Consider the following 17,523-nt stretch of genomic DNA (forward strand, 5'->3'; position numbering starts at 1 on the left):
ACTTGGTGTCCATACGTTTTTTCTCTATTTCTGTGTCTCAATTTCTGCTCTGCAAATGGGTTCATGTGTACCATTTCCTACATTCCACATATATGTGTTAATATACGGTATTTGTTTCTCTCTTTCTGACTTACTTAACTCTGTATGACAGTTTCTAGATGCATCCACATCTAAAAATGACCCAATTTCGTTCCTGTTTATGGCTGAGTAATATTCCATTGTATATATGTACCACAACTTCTTTATCCATTCGTCTGTTGATGGGCATTTAGGTTGCTTCCATGACCTGGCTATTGTAAATACTGCTGCAATGAACACTGGGTTGCATGTGTCTTTTTGAATTATGGTTTTCTCAAGGTATATGCCCAGTAGTGGGATTGCTGGGTCATATGGTAATTCTATTTTTAGTTCTTTAAGGAACCTCCATACTGTTCATAGTGGCTGTATAAATTTACATTCCCACCAACAGTGCAAGAGGGTTCCCTTTTCTCCACACCCTCTCCAGCATTTGTTATTTATAGATTTTCTGATGATGCCATTCTAACTGGTGTGGGGTGATACCTCATTGTAGCTCTGATTTGCATTTCTCTAATAATTAGTTATGTTGAGCAGCTTTTCATGTACTTCCTGGCCATCTGTATGTCTTCTTTGGAGAAATACCTATTTAGCTCTTCTGCCCATTTTTGGATTTGGTTGTTTTTTTAATATTGAGCTGCATGAGCTGTTTATATATTTTGGAGATTAATCCTTTGTCCATTGATTCCTTTGCAAATATTTTCTCCCATTGTGAGAGTTGTCTTTTCATCTTGTTTATGGTTTCCTTTGCTGTGCAAAAGCTTTTAAGTTTCATTAGGTCCCATTTATTTTTCTTTTTATTTCCATTACTCTATGAGGTGGATCAAAAAAGATATTCCTGTGATTTATGTCAAAGAGTTTTCTTCCTATGTTTTTCTCTAAGAGTTTTATAGTGTCCGGTCTTACATTTAGGTCTCTAATCCATTTTGAGTTTATTTTTCTGTATGGTATTAGGGAGTGTTCTAATTTCATTCTTTTACATGTAGCTGTCCAGTTTTCCCAGCACCACTTATTGAAGAGACTGTCTTTTCTCCATTGTACAACCTTGCCTCCTTTGTCATAGATTAGTTAACCATAGGTGTGTGGGTTTCTCTCTGGGCTTTCTATCCTGTTCCATTGATCTATGTTTCTGTTTTTGTGCCAGTACCATACTGTCTTGATTACTGTAGCTTTGTAGTATAGTCTGAAGTCAGGGAGTCTGATTCCTCCATTTCCACTGTTTTCCCTCAAGACTGCTCTGGCTACTCGGGGTCTTTTGTGTCTCCATACAAATTTTAAGACTTTTTGTTCTAGTTCTGTAAAAAATGCCATTGGTAATTTGATAGGGATTGCTTTCGGTAGTATACTCATTTTCACAATGTTGATTCTTCCAATCCAAGAACATGGTATATTTCTCCATCTGTTTGTGTCATCTTTAATTTCTTTCATCAGTGTCTTACACTTTTCTGCATACAGGAATTTTGTCTCCCTAGGTAGGTTTATTCCTAGGTATCTTATTCTTTTTGTTACAGTGTTAAATGGGAGTGTTTCCTTAATTCCTCTTTCAGATCTTTCATCATTAGTGTAGAGGAATGCAAGATATTTCTGTGCATTAATTTTGTATCCTGCAACTTAACCAAATTCATTGATTAGCTCTAGTAGTTTTCTGGTGGCATCATTAGGATTCTCTGTGTATAGTATCATGTCATCTGCAAACAGTGACAGTTTTACTTCTTCTTTTCCAGTTTGTATTCCTTTTTTTACTTTTTGCTTCTCTGATTGCCGTGGCTAGGACTTCCAAAACTATGTTGAATACCAGTGGTGAGAGTGGACATCCTTGTCTTGTTCCTGATCTTAGAGGAAATGCTTTCAGTTTTTCACCATTGAGAATGATGTTTACTGTGGGTTTATTGTATATGACCTTTACTATGTTAAAGTAGCTTCCTTTTATGCCCACTTTCTGAAGAGTTTTTATGATAAATGGGTGTTGAATTTTGTCAAAAGCTTTTTTCTGCATCTATTGAGATGATCATATGGGTTTTGTTCTTCAATTTGTTAATACGGTGTATCACATTGATTGATTTGCATATATTGAAGAATCCTTGCATCTCTGGGATAAACTCCACTTAATCATGGTGTATGATCCTTTTAATGTGTTGTTGGATTCTGTTCGCTAGTGTTTTCTTGAGGATTTTTTCATCTATATTCATCAGTGATATTGGTCTGTAATTTTCTGTTTTTGTACTATCTTTGTCTGGTTTTGGTATCAGGGTGATGGTGGCCTCACAGAATGAGTTTGGGTGTTTTCCTTCCTCTGCAACATTTTAGAAGAGTTTGAGAAGAATGGGTGTTAGCTCTTCTTTAAATGTTTGATAGAATTCACCTGTGAAGCCATCTGGTCCTGGACTTTTGTTTGTTGGAAGACTTTTAATCACAGTTTCAATTTCATTACTTGTGATTGGTCTGTTCCTATTTTCTGTTTCTTCCTGTTCAGTCTTGGAAGGCTATACCTTTCTAAGAATTTGTCCATTTCTTGAAGGTTGTGCATTTTATAGGAACAGAGTTGCTTGTAGTAGCCTCTTAGGATGCTTTGTATTTCTATCGTGTTTGTTGTAACTTCTCCTTTTTCATTTCTAATTTTATTGATTTGAATCCTCTCCCTCTCTTTCTTGATGAGTCTGGCTAATGGTTTATCAATTTTGTTTACCTTCTCAAAGAACCAGCTTTTAGTTTTACTGATCTTTGCTATTGTTTTCTTTGTTTCTATTTCATTTATTGCTGCTCCAATCTTTATGATTTCTTTCCTTCTGCTAACTTCGGGTTTTGTTTGTTCTTCTTTCTCTAGTTCCTTTAGGTGTAACGTTAGATTGTTTATTTGAGATTTTTCTTGTTTCTTGAGGTAGGCTTGTATAGCTATAAACTATAGCTTTAGAACTATAGTTAGAACTGCTTTTGCTGCATTCTATAGGTTTTGGATCGTTGTGTTTTCATTGTCATTTTTCTCTAGGTATATTTTGATTTCCTCTGTGATTTCTTCAGTGATCTCTTGGTTAACGTATTGTTTAGCCTCCATGTGTTTGTGTTTTTTATGTCTTTTTCCCTGTAATTCATTTCTAATCTCATAGCGTTGTGGTCAGAAAAGATGCTTGATATGATTTCAGTTTTGTTAAATTTACTGAGGTTTGATTTGTGACCCAAAATGTGATCTATCCTGGAGAATGTTCCATGCACACTTGAGAAGAGAGTGTAATCTGCTGGTTTTGGATGGAATGTCCTAAAAATACCAATTAAACCTATCTGGTCTGTTGTGCCATTTAAAGCTTGTGTTTCCTTATTAATTTTGTTTGGATGATCTGTCCATTGGTGTTAGTGAGGTGTTAAAGTCCCTCACTATTACTGTGTTACTGTTAATTTCCTCTTTTAGAGCTGTTAGCAGTTGCCTTACGTATTGAGGTGCTCCTATGTTGGGTGCATATATATTTATAATTGTTCTATATTCTTCTTGGAGTCATCCCTTGATCATTACGTAGTGTCCTTCCTTATCTCTTGTAATATTCTTTATTTTAAAGTCTATTTTATTTGATATGACTATTGCTACTTCAGCTTTCTTTTGATTTCCATTTGCATGGAATATCTTTTTCCAACCCCTCACTTTCAGTCTGTATGTGTCCCTAGATCTGAAGTGGGTCTCTTATAGACAGCATATATACGGGTCTTGTTTTTGTATCCATTCAGCAAGCCTGTGTCTTTTGGTTGGAGCATTTAATCCATTCACGTTTAAGGTCATTATCGATACGTATGTTCCTATGACCATTTTCTTAATTGTTTTGGGTCTGTTTTTGTAGATCCTTTTCTTCTCTTGTGTTTCCCACTTAGAGAAGTTCCTTTAGCATTTGCTGTAGAGCTGGTTTGGTGGTGTTGAATTCTTTTAGCTTTTGCTTCTCTGTAAAGCTTTTGATTTCTCCATCAAATCTGAATGAGATCCTTACTGGGCAGAGTAATCTTGGTTGTAGGTTCTTCCCTTTCATCACTCTATCATGCCACTCCCTTCTGGCTTGTAGAGTTTCTGCTGAGAAATCCTCTGTTAACCTTATGTTAACCTTATGGGAGTTCCCTTGTATGTTAATTTGTCATTTTTCCCTTGATGCTTTCAATAATGTTTTTGTCTTTAATTTTTGCCAATTTGATTACTATGTATCTTGGCATGTTTCTCCTTGGGTTTATCATGTATGGGACTCTCTGTGCTTCTTGGACTGGGTGGCTACTTCTTTTCCCATGTTACAGAAGTTTTCAACTATAATCTCTTAAAATATTTTCTCAGGTCCTTTCTCTCTCTCTTCTCCTTCTGGGTCCCCTATAATGCGAATGTTGTTGCATTTAATGTTGTCCCAGAGGTCTCTTAAGCTGTCTTCATTTCTTTTCATTCTTTTTTCTTTATTCTTTTCTGCAGCAGTGAATTCTACCATTCTGTCTTCCAGGTCACTTATTCGTTCTTCTGCCTCAGTCATTCTGCTATTGATTCCTTCTAGTGTAGTTTTCATTTCAGTTATTGTATTGTTCATCTGTTTGTTTGTTCTTTATTTCTTCTAGATCTTTGTTAAACATTTCTTGCCTCTTCTCAATTCTTTGCCTCCATTCTTTTTCCAAGGTCCTGGATCATCTTCACTATCATTATTCTGAATTCTTTTTCTGGAAGATTGCCTATCTCAATTTCATTTGGTTGTTTTTCTGGGGTTTTATCTTGTTCCTTCATCTGGTACACAGCTCTCTGCCTTTTCATCTTGTCTATCTTTGTGTGAATGTGGGTTTTGTCCCACAGGCTGCAGGATTGTAGTTCTTCTTGTTTCTGCTCTCTGCCCTCTGGTGGATGAGGCTATCTAAGAGGCTTGTTGAAGGTTCCTGATGGGAGGGACTGGTGGTGGATAGAGCTGTCTGTTGCTCTGGTGGGGAGGGTTCAATAAAACTTTAATCCACTTGTTTGCTGATGTGTGGGGCTGGGTTCCCTCCCTGTTGGTTGTTTGGCCTGAGGCGACCCAATACTGGAGCCTACCCAGGCTCTTTGGTGGAACTAATGGCAGACTCAGGGAGGGCTCACGCCAAGGAGTACTTCCCAGAACTTCTGCTGCCAGTGTCCTTGTCTTTTGGTGAGCCACAGTTGCCCCCTGCCTCTGCAGGAGACCCTCCAACACTAGCAGGTAGGTCTGGTTCAGTCTCCTATGGGGTCACTGCTGCTTCCCCTGGATCCCAATGTGCACACTACTTTGTGTGTGTCCTCCAAGAGTGGAGTCTCTGTTTCCCCCAGTCCTGTCGAGGTCCTGCAATCAAATCCCTCTGCCTTCAAAGTCTGATTCTCTAGGAATTCCTCCTACTGTTGTCAGACCCCCAGGTTGGGAAGCCTGATGTGGGGCTCAGAACCTTCACTCCAGTGGGTGACTTCTGTGGTATAAGTGTTCTCCAGTTTGTGAGTCACCCACCCAGCAGTTATGGGATTTGATTTTATTGTGATAGCGTCCCTCCTACCATCTCATTGTGGCTTCTCCTTTGTCTTTGCATGTGGGGTATCTTTTTTGGTGAGTTCCAGTGTCTTCCTGTCTATGATTGTTCAGCAGTTAGTTGTGATTCCGGTGTTCTCGAAAGAGGGAGTAGAGCATGTCCTTCTATCCTGTCATCTTGAACCAACCTCAGGACATGTTTTAAACTCCTTTGGGTAAACACAAAGGAGCACAATTCTTGGGCCATATGTTAACAGTATGTTTAGTTTTGTAAGCAACTGCCAAACTATCCTCCAAAATGGCTGTACCAGCTTGCATTCCCACCAGCAATGTATGGGAATTCCTATTGCTCCACATCCTCACCAGCATTTGGTGTTGTCAGTGTTTTGGATTTTGGCATTGTAGTAGGTGTGCTGTGGTACCTCTTTGTTATTTTAATTTGCATCTCCTTGATGACATATGATATGAAGCATCTTTTCATATACATACTTGATATCTGTATATCTTCTTTGGTGAGGTGTCTTATTAAGGTCTTTGGCCCATTTTTTAATCAGGTTTCCTTTCTTCTTGTTGAGTTTTAAGAGTTCTTTGTATATTTTGTATAACTGTTGTTTATGAGATGGACCTTCTACAAATATTTCCTCCCAGTCTGCGGCTTATCTTCTCATTCTCTTGACATTGTCTTTCAGAGAGCAAAAGTTTTAATGAAGCCTAGCTTATCAGTTATTTCTTTCATAGATTATGCCTTTGGTGGTAAAGCTAAGAAGTCATCTTCATATCCAAAGTCATCTAGATTTCCCCTATGTTATCTTCCAGGAGTTTTATAGTTTTGTGTTTTACATTTAGGTATGTGATCAATTTTGAGTTCATATTTGTGAAGGGTGTAAGGTCTGTGTCTAGATTTATTTTTTTGCAGATGGATGTTCAGTTATTCCAGCATCATTCATTGAAGATACAGTCTTTGCTCCATTGTATTGCCTTTACTCCTTTGTCGAAGATCAGTTGACTATATTTATGTGGGTCTATTTCTGGGCTCTCTATTGTCTTGTACTGATCTATTTTTCTATTGTTTTGTTAATACCGCATTGTCTTGATTACTGTAGCTTTACAGTAAGTCTTGAAGTCAGATATTATCAATCTTCCAATATTGTTTTTCTCCTTCAATATTGTGATGGCTACTTGGGGTTATACATGCTTAGAATTGGGGAGTAAAAAGTCTATACTTGGTTTGATTTATAAATTATGTCATGGCATAAAAATAATATTCTAGATACTTAGAGATGTAGCTTATCAAGATTTGGCTTATCAAGATGCCTCCCTCTCAAGAAAATTTTGAGTCATTGTATTTTAGACTCTGGAAGTAGAATAGTTAATATATCAAAGGGTAGTGTGGGTAGCAATGGATAGAAAAGCAAATGGAAAACACGTATCTAAGGGCTCTTTAAATGAGAAAAAAAATCACATGCCTTATTTCTTCAAAGACGAATTACACAAAGTGAGATAAATACATAGATACACAAATATTAAGATGACAATATATGTTCTAAGTAGAAAAAAGTAATAACATTTAAAAAATATACTGTACATTATGTACAGTATATTTTATTTATATATTATTTATTTATAAATTATTACATTATTTCTAGTCATTGAAATTACTGAGTTATGCGGTATTCTTTTCCTTTACATATGAGTCTCAGAGACGTGAAGTGATTTGTCCAAGACCATGCAGAACTGGGATCCCAATTAGACTTACCTGGCTCCAAAGCCCACCTTCTTTGTACTATGTCATGTATCATAGTTTTTGTGTTTTTTCAAATGAAAAATTTTCACTGAGTTTTTTTTATTTTAATAGCTCACTATATATGTCCAGCCAGAGCAAAAGCACACAGCTGAATATGCTGCAAATATAACTAAAAGTGTGTTTGATTATTTTGAAGACTACTTCGCTATGGATTATTCTCTTCCTAAATTAGGTGAGAACCATATTTTATTTTCTTGTTTTTAATATTGCTTTTGTTTTCACTTAACTCATTTCCTCCAGCTTTAGCATCCTTAGTTAATAATCATCCCTTAGTCTTTTCATCATATGCCTATACTATGTATCTAATACTTACTAGATGCTGAAAGATTCTTTCTGGATTCCTCTAAGAATAATGTCTATACTCTGTTCTTACCTGATGAATGTATAGTATTTTATTTCCAAATAAAGATTGAAGTATGTACATAAAACTGCAGACATTGATAATGATGGAACCAGAAAGAGCAACCTAGATCAGCTGATTTCAAAATTAGTACCCATCCCAATAGCTTACATTAATAAATAATAGGGATAAATAATGCTGTCAGAGTCCCATGTACTTCCAGTCTTTCCACTGTTGTACAAGACTAATTCTAGATTCTTCAGCAGTTAAAACGAACTGGTGCTCCTTCCATAAGTATTTTTTCTAATATGGAAGATGTGGGGAACATGTTTTCTTTTTAAAATAAAAATAGTGCTATAATCAAAATGGTATGGACATGACACTTCTATCAAAAGCAGAAATGCTTTAATAGTAAGCTTGAGTCGTATTAGCAAAGACTTTAAATGTAACACCCATATAGATGTCTGTAGGGATGAAATGAAGGCAACAAGAAAACCAACAAACCAACAATTGACTTCTCTATTTCTGTTTCTTCCCTTACTTTAATAAATTACCAATGCAAAGCAACTGGAATGTCAAATTCTCTACATGGGAATGTCTGTGGCTCTGAGCAACTTTGTGGATGCTCTGGATTGTTTCCTTTTTTTTTTATTGCTTAACAGCTATTAGAGAAGGAGACAGGAAGAGAAACAACTTTCCACAAAATCAGAATAACATCTAATAAAATGTTAATCACATTAATTTAAAAGTCTCTTTCTCTTTATCTCTCTTGTACCACCCATGATAACCTGGGAAGTGGAAATCTCACAAATTTATTTCTCTGTTCTCTTTTCTTCCTCCTTCTCTCCCATATTCCTTCTTCTTCTTCATACTTTTATATGCATTTTCAACTCTTTCAGAATTGACTCTTAGACTTTCCTTACAATTGATTACTGCATTTATCCACCCCCTAAATTAAACGCACTGGAGTTAATTAATTATAATGTCAATACTCACCAAATAAATGAGGTTTAAAAAAATTCCTTTTGTTCATGGGTTAGGTACAAATTACACTCTGTAACATTATGGAAAATACTGGCCCTTGGGGGGAATATTTCTCCAAACTTTAAGAGGTACTCTGTGACAAAATAACCAAACCTAAGAATGAAAATAACACTAAAAGTAAACTACTGCTGTAATTCTGACCTCCATTTAAGATGTATCCATTTTCATTCTTTTTATAAAAAGCTTTAAGAATCTTTATTTTAACCATAAAGAAAGGACCTTTTCTTTATGTTAGATGAAAATTTAATTTATTTTCATTTATGTGCCTAATTTAAATTATATGTAATAATAAATAAATCCCATGCTTATTATAGTTCATTAACTGGAGAAGCTGCGTTCTGTCCACCAATCCAACTGAACCTTTTCTGTTTTGGGATTTAACATAGAACTGATCAACACTGCCTCTTTCTGTCAGATAGCATGTCTACCATTATAGGTCCCAGCAAAAATAAGGACTAGAAAGTCTAGATTGAATTCAACATTTTAGACCTGGAAGGGAATTTCCAGAGAATATAGTCAATTCCATGTTGATCCAACTAATTTAATACATACATACAAGTGGATGGTACGCTATTCAATTAGTAGGGAATCTGGTTGACCACAAATTGTACAGAATTAGGGAAAAAGTGGAATTTTGTGTTCTCTAATAATCTGTTTCCTTGGACAGAAATATATTTCTACACACTTGGAAGCTCTGTACTTCTAAGACCTCATTTGAAAACTTCATTCTCTTATTCCTTACAGCGTACTCCTCCAAACAGAAGATTGGTATTATCTAAGTGAAAGTCATGGGGAAAAAAAGCAAATAAAAATGAAATACAGAAAGGAACAAAAGACATAAAATTATAGAGGACTTGAACAGAGCATTGCCAATAGTATTCTTAAAAAATAAAAGACATTGATATCTGGAGCCAACAGGAAGAGTTCCATGGATATTCTGAGTGCATTAAAGACTGAAAAGTTTACACAAATAGATGACTTTTTCACTCTGAGAAATTATTTTTAGTCTTTTAAAAAACGTTCACCTAAAGAACTTAATTTGGTAAGAAGTGTTATGAACAAAATGGAAAGAATGTATTTCTCACTGGACTCTTTTTCCATAGATAAAATCGCTATTCCAGATTTTGGCACTGGGGCTATGGAGAACTGGGGACTCATCACTTACAGAGAAACAAACCTGCTTTATGACCCTAATGAATCAGCCTCATCAAACCAACAGAGGGTGGCCACTGTGGTTGCCCATGAACTTGTGCATCAGGTATAGAATCTTAGCACCAACTTAGCTTATTTTAAAAAGTGGCTTAAGACCATAGGAATGATTGAAATTATAACTTAGCAAATAAAAAGTAGCCAACCCAGAAAATCCTGCTTGAAAGTCTTTCTTACTGCTAATAAACATTTTACCATAAAGAAACTTTTAAGACACATTGTTCTGCCTTTAGTAAATACACAAGGTTTTCCTATAACTTTAAATATTCCCAGTACTACCAAAATGAAGACAATAAGGAGAATTTCAGATCACTTAAAAACCAGGAGAAATAAAGCAGGAAATAAATGCTAAGTATGATGTCTGCCACTTTTGTGTCAAGTGACAAAATTTGCATGAACAAATGAATGTACTGACATTTTCTAGACCTTTCTACCAAAGGCATGAGAATTTAACCCTCTTTCTTGCTTATAATTTCAGTGGTTTGGAAATACTGTGACCATGGAATGGTGGGAAGACTTGTGGTTAAACGAAGGGTTTGCTTCCTTCTTTGAGTTCCTGGGAGTAGACCATGCAGAAAAAGAGTGGCAAATGGTGAGCCCTAAACATATAAGTTCCAAATCTCTGTTTTCCTCATGTCAAGCTGATTGAAGCCTTTGGACTATGACAGTGGCCCTGAGTTTGGGGCCAAGTGCAGTATCGAATTGGGAATTCCATTGGGAGGCTGGGGTGGAACCAGCTGCCTCCACTGAACTATACCATGCTCAGAGCCTATGCCCAGGCCCTAGAGGGCAATTGACCACCACGAGCCAAGAATGTGGTTGGTAGAGTCATTCAACAACACGTGCCAGGGCAGGAAAAAAATATCTAGCTTAGACAATGCCAACTCTGTGTTCAAGAAATTATCTGTAGTGCTAATCCTTTGAAAAATGCCCAAGCCTAATTTTATAAATGACTTCCTTTACACAGGTTGCTGAAATGACACGGTAAAGAGATAAACGCATAAACTTAGTAGTTAGACTCAGGTTCAAATCTTGCACACATCATTTCTTAGATGCGTTACAGGGAATGTGACCTTGAGCAAGTTACATATCCTCTCTGAGTCAGTTCTCTCCTCTATGAAAGAAGAACACTGTTCTCTGTATTGTAAGCTTAAAAGCTTCCAAAATGTACATGTAATTATTATTCTGTGTCTCTGAGGGGCCTGGAACAGAGGCTTCTATGAACTCTGCAGATATTTTTCCCAAAAAGCTACACCTGTTTTCATCTGTATTTAGGTGGTGTATTCTTATCAGTTTGTATATATAAAAGTATAAGTGTGTGGTTATGTGAAAGTAGCATTGCAGGAGGTTGTGTACTGTATAGACTACTGCCCTCCACTGGATACAATAAGAAGAGTGTTAGATGCTCGCAGCCCTTGCCGTTTTCACAACCTGCTTTAAAAAGTGAAAAAAGTTAAACTGGTGAACGCAGTCCACCAATTTAAATGTAAATCTCATTCAAAACACCCTCACAGAAACACCCACAATAATGTTTGAGCAAATACCTCGGCACCATGGCCCCATCAATCAATGTGACATAAAATTAACCATCCCAAATATCTAAAATTTAAAAGACTGATAATACCAAATGTAGGTAAATTTGTGGAGCAATTTCAAGTCACATACATTGCTGGTAGACATGATACAGTCACCCTTGAAAATAGTGTGACCACTTCTTATAAGTTAAACATACATTTATCATATAATCCAGCAATCCTACTCCAAGAGACATGAAAACACTTGTCCACACAAAACCTGCATGTAAATGCACATAATGGGAATATTCATAATAGCCAACTGCTAGAAACAACTCAAATTTATAAATAAATTGTAGCATATTGATACAATAGAATACTACTCAACAGTAGAAGGAGCAAATTGCTGGTAAAGTAACATTGTGGATGAATCTCTAAAGCATTTACTATGTGGAAATAGGCATCTGTGAATGACTACGTACTGAATGAGTCCATTTATTTGACATTATAGAAAAGACAAAACTATAGGAATAAAATATATATCACTGGTTGTCAGGGACTAAGGTGAAAGGAGGAGACAGACTGAAAAAGGATTCAAGGGAACTTTTGGGGGTAAGAAATTTTTCCATATCTTGACTATGATTGTAGTTAAGATTGTTTATATCTGTCAAAACTCATCAAACTGTCTACTTTAAGAGGGTAACTTTTAATAATGTAAATTATATTTCAAAAAACAACATTTAAAAAATGGACCAAGAAAAGCATTAATTAAATGATAAAATTAATTCAACAATCAACTTCTAATAAATGTCTTCAGGTTATAAAAACTGAAATTACTGAAAAAATGTTCAATTAGTATTTGGTATTGCATCCTTATTATTTTCTCATATCACAAAAGTATACTTTGAGAACAAGTTAGTCTATAAATTAAAACTGAAAGATAAAAAAAAAGTGAAAAAGTTAATTTGCAACAATTGCTTCTTTAAAATTTAATCTACATTGTGGTTTCTCAAGGATGGATCTATTGACATTTGGGCCAGATAATTCTTTGTTGTGGGGACTGTCCTGTGTATTGTAGGGTATTTAGCAGCATCCCTGGCCTGTATCTATTAGATGCCAGTAACCCTCCACCCCAGCTGTGAAACCAAAAAAGGCCCCATAAGATGGTGTGGAGAAAACAGAACCCTCCTACTCTGTTGGTGGGAATGAAAGTTGGTGCAGCCACTACGGAAAACAGTATGGAAGTTCCTCAGAAAACTAAAAATAAAACTACCACATGCTCCAGCAATCCCACTCCTGGACGTATACCTGGACAAAACCATAAATCAAAGAGATACATGCACCCCTATGTTCACAGCAGCACTATTCACAATAGCCAACACATGGAAACAACCTAAATGTTCATCAAAAGATGAATGGATAAAGATGATGTTGTACATATATACAATGGAATATTACTCAGCTATAAAAAAGAATGAAATAATGCCATTTGCAGCAACACGGATGCAACTAGAGATGATCACACTAAGTAAGTCAGACCAGAGAAAGACAGATACCATATGATATCACTTATATGTGGAATCTAAAATATGGCACAATGAACTTATCTACAAAACAGAAATGGACTCACAGACATAGAGAACAGACTTGTGGTTGCCAAGGGGTAGGAGAGGGAGAGGGATGGACTGAGAGTTTGGGGTTAGTAGATGCAAACTATTACATTTAGGATGGATAAACAAAAAGGTCCTACTGTATAGCACAGGGAACTATATCCAGTCCCCTGGGATAAACCATAATGGAAAAGAATATAAAAAATAATGTATGTATGTGTATAACTGAGTCACTTTGCTGTACGGCAGAAATTAGCATGACATTGTAAATCAACAATATTTCAATTAAAAAAAGAGAGAAAACAAGAGAAAAATGTCTCCACATATTGCCAGATGTCATCTGAATGATATAATGTCCCCTAGTTGAGGACCATTCCTCTATGTTGAAAATCGCTGATTTCATAATTTATTGAAATTAAACTATATAAATGAAATTTTATTTTGTCCTGTATTTTCTATACAGTAACCCTTCTTATATCAAGATGTATTGTTTATGTAATATATTGTATATGTAATATTATAACATTCCATTTTTAGTGTTTCAAAAACAATTAAATATTGGAAAAATTTAGTATGCAGTTCTTAAATGAAATTTAATCATACAATCCAACTCATTCATTCTTCATCTATTCATTCATTCTTCATTCAGTGAACACTACGGAGGACCCAAAACTGAATAAAACACACTTCCTGCCCTTAAAGAAGTTCCTAATTTAGGGTCTGGTGGTGGAGGGAATAGATAAACAAAGATACATTGTAAGAGAGCTTGATAAGAACCACAATAACGGAGCCTCATTTTACAGGTGAAAAAATCTGATGCCCAGGAAGGTAATGTACCTTCCAAATGTCACACAGACGACTGGTAGCACAGCCAAGATGAGAGTCAAATTTCCTGACACTGAGATTAAGATCCTTTCTTCTTACCTAAACATTTTAGGGGAACAAAAATTAAAATCCAAGACAAAATTACCTTGATTGACAGTCATCACTTGACAACAGTATCTTGCCTATTGTAAGTGGAATTCACAAAGTTGGAAAATGTAAACTAATATAGCATGCTCCTTTTGGGAAATATTTTTGATTAAGATCAATAAAGCTTTTGGTTTTTATTATTAGTGATTTAACAGAACTAGATTTCAGAATCTAATTGATTAAGAATCAAAATAATAGCAGCTAGTGTGTTAGGTTTTCACTCTGTGCCAGGTACTATGCCAAATGCCTGTCATGCATTATCTCATTAAATCCTCTGCACGTTTCTAAAAACGTAGCTGCCATCATGGGTGAGGGAAATTACTTAAACTCACATGTCTAGAAAGTGGAGAAACTGAGCTTTGAACCTAGGAAGTTTGACTATCGTGCTAGACCTCTCAAACACTCTATTTTGCTGAGAAAACCTAGGACAGGAATGAGAAGGTAATTATTAGAACTAAAGCAAAAGTTAATGTTTTCTTCAATTAATTACGAATCATCCAAATTCCAATGATTAATGGAAAAAGACCCCTAAAACAATTTTTGACAAATCAACACGTTTCCTTAAGTCTCAGACAAATCTGTGGGGTGATATCATCATTCTTATTGCACACATATGAAACAGGGCTTGAAAAGTTTGGCTCATGTCTGAAAGTCACACAGAAATAGCAGAAACAGAATTTATAAATGCTTCTGTCTTCTTGGCCTGCCATATAGGGGTGAAGTCAAGGGAATTTTAAGTAGAAGGGAATGGAATCAGTATAGAAAAATCAGTGCAAAATATGATTAATTTGAACATCTAATATTTGTTTTAAATATGAGTCATTTATATTTATTTCCCCCCAATGTGTATTATATAAATGATATTTTGACATATAAACCACTATAAAGGAAGTGCTAGATTTCTTTTGGTTCATTCTGTCATTTCAGCGTGATCAGATGCTACTTGAAGATGTATTACCTGTACAAGAGGATGATTCTTTGATATCTTCACACCCAATTATAGTCACGGTGACAAGTCCTGATGAAATAACATCTGTTTTTGATGGGATTTCCTATAGCAAGGTGCGGAAAATATAACACTGTTTTGAATGTCTTCCTGTTTAGTGGGTTTTCTCTTAGTAAATGCCTTAAAATGGTAAGAATGGTTATACTATGTTAATGGGCTTTGGAAAACAGTGTAGAACTTATTCCAAGTGCTGAATATTCAACAGTTTGTAATTTTCAGTGGAAATGATCAATGCTGGTCATTGTCACAGAATTCTGAAGCAGATTTTTTAAAGTTTCTCTTTTTACTTTTGTTTATAACAGCTATCATTCTGATAACTGAACATTTACCCTTTAGGCATCCAATTTAAAGTTATTTGACTTGATTTTTTAAAACACAGTAAATCTTCCTTCTCTGCCATGGTCAATGAGAAGTGCCATATATGTGGACACCTTTTCTAGTAGAATGCTTCCAGTAAGCACTTAAATCCAATTCCGTTTGAAGGAATTACTTTCATCCATTTTTATATACGATTTAAAGGTGAATTTGTTAGCGTGTCATAGATGGGGCATTTTTATCCAGTAAAATTTTATGAAAAGTTGCTAATAACCCATAGTGACCTGAAGCTTTATGCTACCCATTTTTCTCCCACAACTTCTCCTGTAGCTTCTCCTCTAAACATATTCCACACCTGTATGCAACATATTTTAGTCGATTTTCCACCCCAGCCTCTTGTGGTTTACCCACTAGGTTAAGTTGTTCAAAAGCCACTGCAAACTAATACATTTTACTGTTCTGGGGATACCCAAAGTTTTATTTAAGACAAAATATTACAATTATGAAAATGAATACTAGATAAAATTGGCTTTAGTGAAAAAGCCTTCTATATATTAGTATTTGAAGTTTATAGCATCATATTTTTTGGCTTTCCCTCTCGTATGTTCTCATGGCATTATTTCAGGCTTCCTTTATTCATTTTTCTTTTATATTGTCAATGATTCTTTTTATCTTTCTGTTAAAAGGAGACTCTCTAATCCACTTATAGTATATTCTAATAATTCACATGGAGACATTTATATTTATTAAATCAGCTTCTTCCTAAGTCCTAGATATTCCATGGGTATAAGGTATTAGGTCAGAAATAAATACATGTTTCTAAGCCTTTAGCTTTATACTAGGTACAAAAATAACATATTTTAATAAATTACAGTAGAAATTGCTAACTTAAATGGGGAAGCAATGTTTTTCTGGTCAGTTACTTGAAAATTGATTTTTAAATCTATGAATAATGCATTTAAAATTAATCTTATAACATATGAAATGCAAGTAGACAGCAGAAGTATTCATCAGACTCTTCAGACTAAATAAAATCAAATGAGATAAACCACTTTGGAAGAGTAGCATTTTATGCCTAAATTATATATGCAATCTATATTAAACTATTTGACCAGATTAATTCCTCAACTGTCTACCCCCCTCTGTTAAAATATAATTATTTTTCCCAAATATTCCAATATACTTAAGAAGTAGCCAGAATTTTATCCTGAAGTTGCTTTCCTTGTTCATCAAAGAACATGACTTTTCTCAAACTTTCTCCAGTTTCTCTTTCATTAGGAAAGCCCCATCTACTGGTTCATGTGGTGAAATGCAATAATTATTTGAACCTTGTTACTGAAACGATGGCCATTTTATCAATTTCTCCTTGCCTTTCAGTTATTTTAGAAGCATAGATACAGGGGGTATGCCAAGTGGTATTTTCATCCTAAAATCACAAATTGATAGCCATATAATTTAGCATAATCATCTTAAAGACATTATCTCACATATATGATCATGAAATACTAGTCACAATAGTGATCACTGATATTTGTTTCTTACATATCCTTTATTAATTTAACTTGCCATTCTTTTCCATCATAGGGAGCTTCCATTCTGAGAATGCTTGAAGACTGGATAACACCAGAGAAATTTCAAAAAGGATGTCAGGTATGATTTATTACTTTTAATATTATTAAAAAACTACACTGATATATGGCTGATGAATGTTAAGATATGTGATTAATTAAGGACAATTCCCTTTTTACTTTTCTTTTCCTTGCTCAAGGATAATATTGCAGAACACAAAAAGGTGATCACATCCAGGTTATTACCTATGTTGTATCTGTAACTGTCATTTAACAAAAGTTTCATAGAGAAGTGAAACAGATTACTTATTTTTTTACACCCTTTATATGTGTATTAGCTCAGTCTGCCATAACAAAACACCATAGATTGGGTGGCATAACAACAGAAATTTATTTTCTCACAGTTCTGTAGACTAAGAAGTCCAAGAACAACGTGCTGGCAGACTCAGTTTTCGGTGAGAGTTTTCTTTCTGGCTTCCAGATGGTCACCTTTTTGCTGTGTCCTCACATAGCAGAGAGAGAGAGAACCTTCTGGTGCCTCTTCTTATAAGACACTGATCCCATCATGAGGCTCCCACCCTCATGATCTCATCTA

General features: G+C 35.3%; 1 protein-coding gene across 2 annotated transcripts in view; it reads left to right on the plus strand.

The window, feature by feature from the left end:
* ENPEP (glutamyl aminopeptidase) overlaps positions 1-17,523 on the plus strand; it is a 103,621-nt gene that overhangs the window by 34,763 nt on the left and 51,335 nt on the right. For both annotated transcript variants that reach the window (XM_065877148.1, XM_065877147.1), the window contains 5 exons: positions 7,402-7,522; positions 9,838-9,992; positions 10,422-10,535; positions 14,967-15,101; positions 16,945-17,010. In XM_065877148.1, the coding sequence (XP_065733220.1) occupies positions 7,402-7,522; positions 9,838-9,992; positions 10,422-10,535; positions 14,967-15,101; positions 16,945-17,010 (591 nt within the window). The remainder of the gene's footprint in view (positions 1-7,401; positions 7,523-9,837; positions 9,993-10,421; positions 10,536-14,966; positions 15,102-16,944; positions 17,011-17,523) is intronic.

The sequence above is a fragment of the Phocoena phocoena genome, chromosome 5 (genome assembly GCF_963924675.1).
Source record: "Phocoena phocoena chromosome 5, mPhoPho1.1, whole genome shotgun sequence".
NCBI classification, from domain to species: domain Eukaryota; kingdom Metazoa; phylum Chordata; class Mammalia; order Artiodactyla; family Phocoenidae; genus Phocoena; species Phocoena phocoena.